At 29.5% G+C, this 3,336-nt stretch overlaps 1 protein-coding gene across 1 annotated transcript in view; it reads left to right on the top strand.

Annotated features, from left to right (window-relative positions):
* The window catches only part of Cht10 (Chitinase 10), a gene marked incomplete in the record, with an annotated part of 38,691 nt that overhangs the window by 26,312 nt on the left and 9,043 nt on the right, over window positions 1–3,336 (top strand). Inside the window, 1 exon segment of the mRNA XM_067044591.1 lies at window positions 1,944–2,086. Coding sequence (XP_066900692.1) covers window positions 1,944–2,086 — 143 coding nt within the window.

Below are 3,336 nucleotides of genomic sequence, written 5' to 3' on the forward strand. Positions count from 1 at the left end.
TAGATATAAATTTTTAATTTTTAGTGAAATTTTAGAAAATGATATAAAACAAATTTGTATTTATACATAAATTTTTAATTTTTAATGGATGAAAACTATCAAACAGTTAGATCAAATTTTCGATGTTATATTTTAAACATAAAATATGAAAACATTAAAATAAAAAATCTTTTAAATCAGATATATGAAAGACTATGTAAATATGTAGAATGAAACGAAATAGTATGTAAATTAAACTTACATTATGCAAAAGAAAGTAACAATAAAGTTAAAACATTACATAATTAATGCAAACTTGAAATTAATATTTTAAAAAAAGAAATTAATCCATGCTTCTAAGATGAAACCAAAAATCAAATAAATAAAAACATTGTAATTTCTTAAAAGTCATTAATTTTTTTATGAAATTTTGGAAAATAATATAACAGAAATTTGTCTTTAAATATATTTTTTTAATTTTTAGTGAAATTTTAGAAAATGATATAAAACAAATTTGTATTTATACATAATTTTTTATTTTTTTTTGCTTTCTAAAGTTAAAAAAAATTAAATCTTCAAAAAAGTTTAAAAGAATTACTGAAAACACAAAGTTATTATTCTCTTTTTTTACTAGATGAAATAAATTATTTTTGAATCTTAAATTTGTTGTAAAGTGATATAATGACATGATACAAACATGTGGAGAATCTACCCGTTGATAGAACTCCAAAAACATTTCTAGAGGCCATCTTCTTTTCACACACCTAGGAGGATTATTAGGTAATGAAGGAGAAGCCAGGCTAGAAACGAGTGGTTGGGAAGTCTATCATGGAAGGATTGGTATCTGTTTCTGGCCAAATCGGCAACATATGGGACATTGTGGTCCTGATGGATGATTTGATTTGTGACAAAGTAAGGAGCATTAATGATTTTACGAAGGATTTTGGACTGTAAGGATTGGATTCGGGAGGCATTCAATGGTTTAGTGGAGCCCCATAGCTCAACTCCGTTTGTCCAGATAGGACTTATAACAGTCATGTAGATTAGTCTTTTGTAATGGATTGGAAGTTTGGACCGTTCGTCAAGTAAATGTTGTAATTAGATACACTTAAATTATATTTCCAACAATTAGAAACAAATTACTTTGAAACAGTAGATTTTGGTCTACTTTTCAAGTTCTAATCTTGCCTTTAATATCTAATAATCTATCCTTTTTATTTATTTTCAATCTACCAAATGACTGGTGTGTTAAGAGTCAATATTGTCGGAAAAAGACAAAATATTTCCTTAGTAGCAACTTTTTTGTTATAAGTCGCATTCCGAGGAATGGAACCTGACGTAAATACAAGGACTGTATATTCTCCATTTTTAATAATCCTAACTATAACAACTTATTTAAAATAAATAATTTAATTACTATCCATTTTAGTCTCAACACATTTTATTTTTCTTATAAGTCCGACGTTTTGGCCAATCTAGCCATCCTCAGGAACAATCTACTTAATACCATTTTGGAATTATATGATTAAAAAACTGTAACTCCATGCAGGCTATTCTCCCCAGGTCAAAACAACAATTTCTAATTAGTCAATATTCACATTAAAACCAAAATTAAAATTCATTTATCACAGTCACTATTTGTTAAAACTTTTAACAAATAGTGACTGTGATAAATGGTGTTTGTTAAAACTTTTAACAAATAGTGACTGTGGTAAATGATTTTAATTTTGGTTTTAATGTGAATATTGACTAATTACAAATTGTTGTTTTGACCTGGGCAGAATAGCCTGCATGGAGTTAGAGTTTTTAAATTATATAATTCCAAAATTGTACTAAGTAGACTGTCCCTGAGGAGAGCCGGATTGGCCGAAACGTCGGACTTATATGAAAAATAAAATGTGTTGAGACTAAAATGGATAGTGATTAAACTTATTTAAAGTTTATGTAATGTTATCTGGTTTTAGCCTACGATGTCCCTGTGCTCGCAAGGTATCTTGACTGGATCGCGCTCATGGCATACGACTACCATGGGCAATGGGAAGGCAAGACGGGCCATGTTGCACCTCTCTACTACAATGAAGGAGATGAGTTCCCACATTTCAATGGAGTAAGGTTTATTATTTCAAATTTTCAAAAACTATATTAATATAATATTTAAGAAATTGAACACAAATAAGTAAAAAATATTTATATAGTTGCCAAACTGAAAATATGAACTAAGGACCTCAAAAAAATTTCAAAATTTCCTCTGAATGTATGTCCCCTAACGCTTTATTTAGGAGATATTCACACCTAAAGATTTTATTTATTTGTTCTAATTATTTTATTAGTTAAATCTAAACATTAAGATCATATTAAATATTGTTCAAAGTGAAGGTATGTCCGCAAATGCTTTGTTCAGGAGATGGATTAAATAGAATACTAATAGTACAAGAGCCCAAGAGGAGAAAAAAGGCAGTTATCTCACCCTAATTTTTGATTACTTTAATGAAAACTATGTATAATAACTAGTCAAAATTTACGAGTCTGCCAAGTATAGGTAGGGGGAATAAAAAATGGCGGTTATTTTAAAGCGATAAAAAAAACTAATTTTTCATTTGGAGCTCCATATCTTAAAAAGTAGGAACAACACAAGAAAACCTAAGAGTACGTCATTTAAAGAAGAGTAAATTTGCTAAAATATGAGCCCTAATAGAGTTATTTACGTTAAATATTTACATAAATTGAAGTCACATGTCTCTTCTCAGTTTTAGTGGAATATGTTCTACTAAATCATAGTAATCATTATTAAGAAATTATAGAAATGTGGCCACATTGCGTCGAGGCAGCAAGAAATGTGGAGCTATTAAAATATTGTCTATTATCCACAACAACTGGTGCTGAAAATGACGCTCACAAATTGTATGGGGATTAACCTGCGACCAGAGGTGATTATTTTTCTGATTGAAGATACCTGTTCTTGTGAAGGTAGCTTCATCTGTCCAGAGAATATTTCCTGAAAATTGTGGATTATCCTCAACTTGATTAAAGTACCGATTTTAAAAATGTCTTCTTTGCCGAAAATCTTGCGGTAATAAATTTTGTACCCATTGATAATGATATGGGTGAAGTCCATCTGCAATGAGAGTTCTCCATACTGTAGTTGGTGTAATATTTAATTCTGCTGCAGCTCTTCGTCACTGCTAGATGGATTATCATCAAAGTATAGTAATATGGTCGCACTCCTTTTTTCATTTCATAAAGGGGTAAAAATATCATCAGTACGTGTTATTATAGCAAATGTACTGATTTCTCTAAGATGAGGAGCTAAAGATAAACTTGTTTGGTAATTTTCTATTCGGAAATCACCTGGCATAT

Source organism: Halyomorpha halys, unplaced genomic scaffold (genome assembly GCF_000696795.3).
Source record: "Halyomorpha halys isolate HHAL.00 unplaced genomic scaffold, Hhal_1.1 Scaffold245.1, whole genome shotgun sequence".
Classification (NCBI taxonomy): domain Eukaryota; kingdom Metazoa; phylum Arthropoda; class Insecta; order Hemiptera; family Pentatomidae; genus Halyomorpha; species Halyomorpha halys.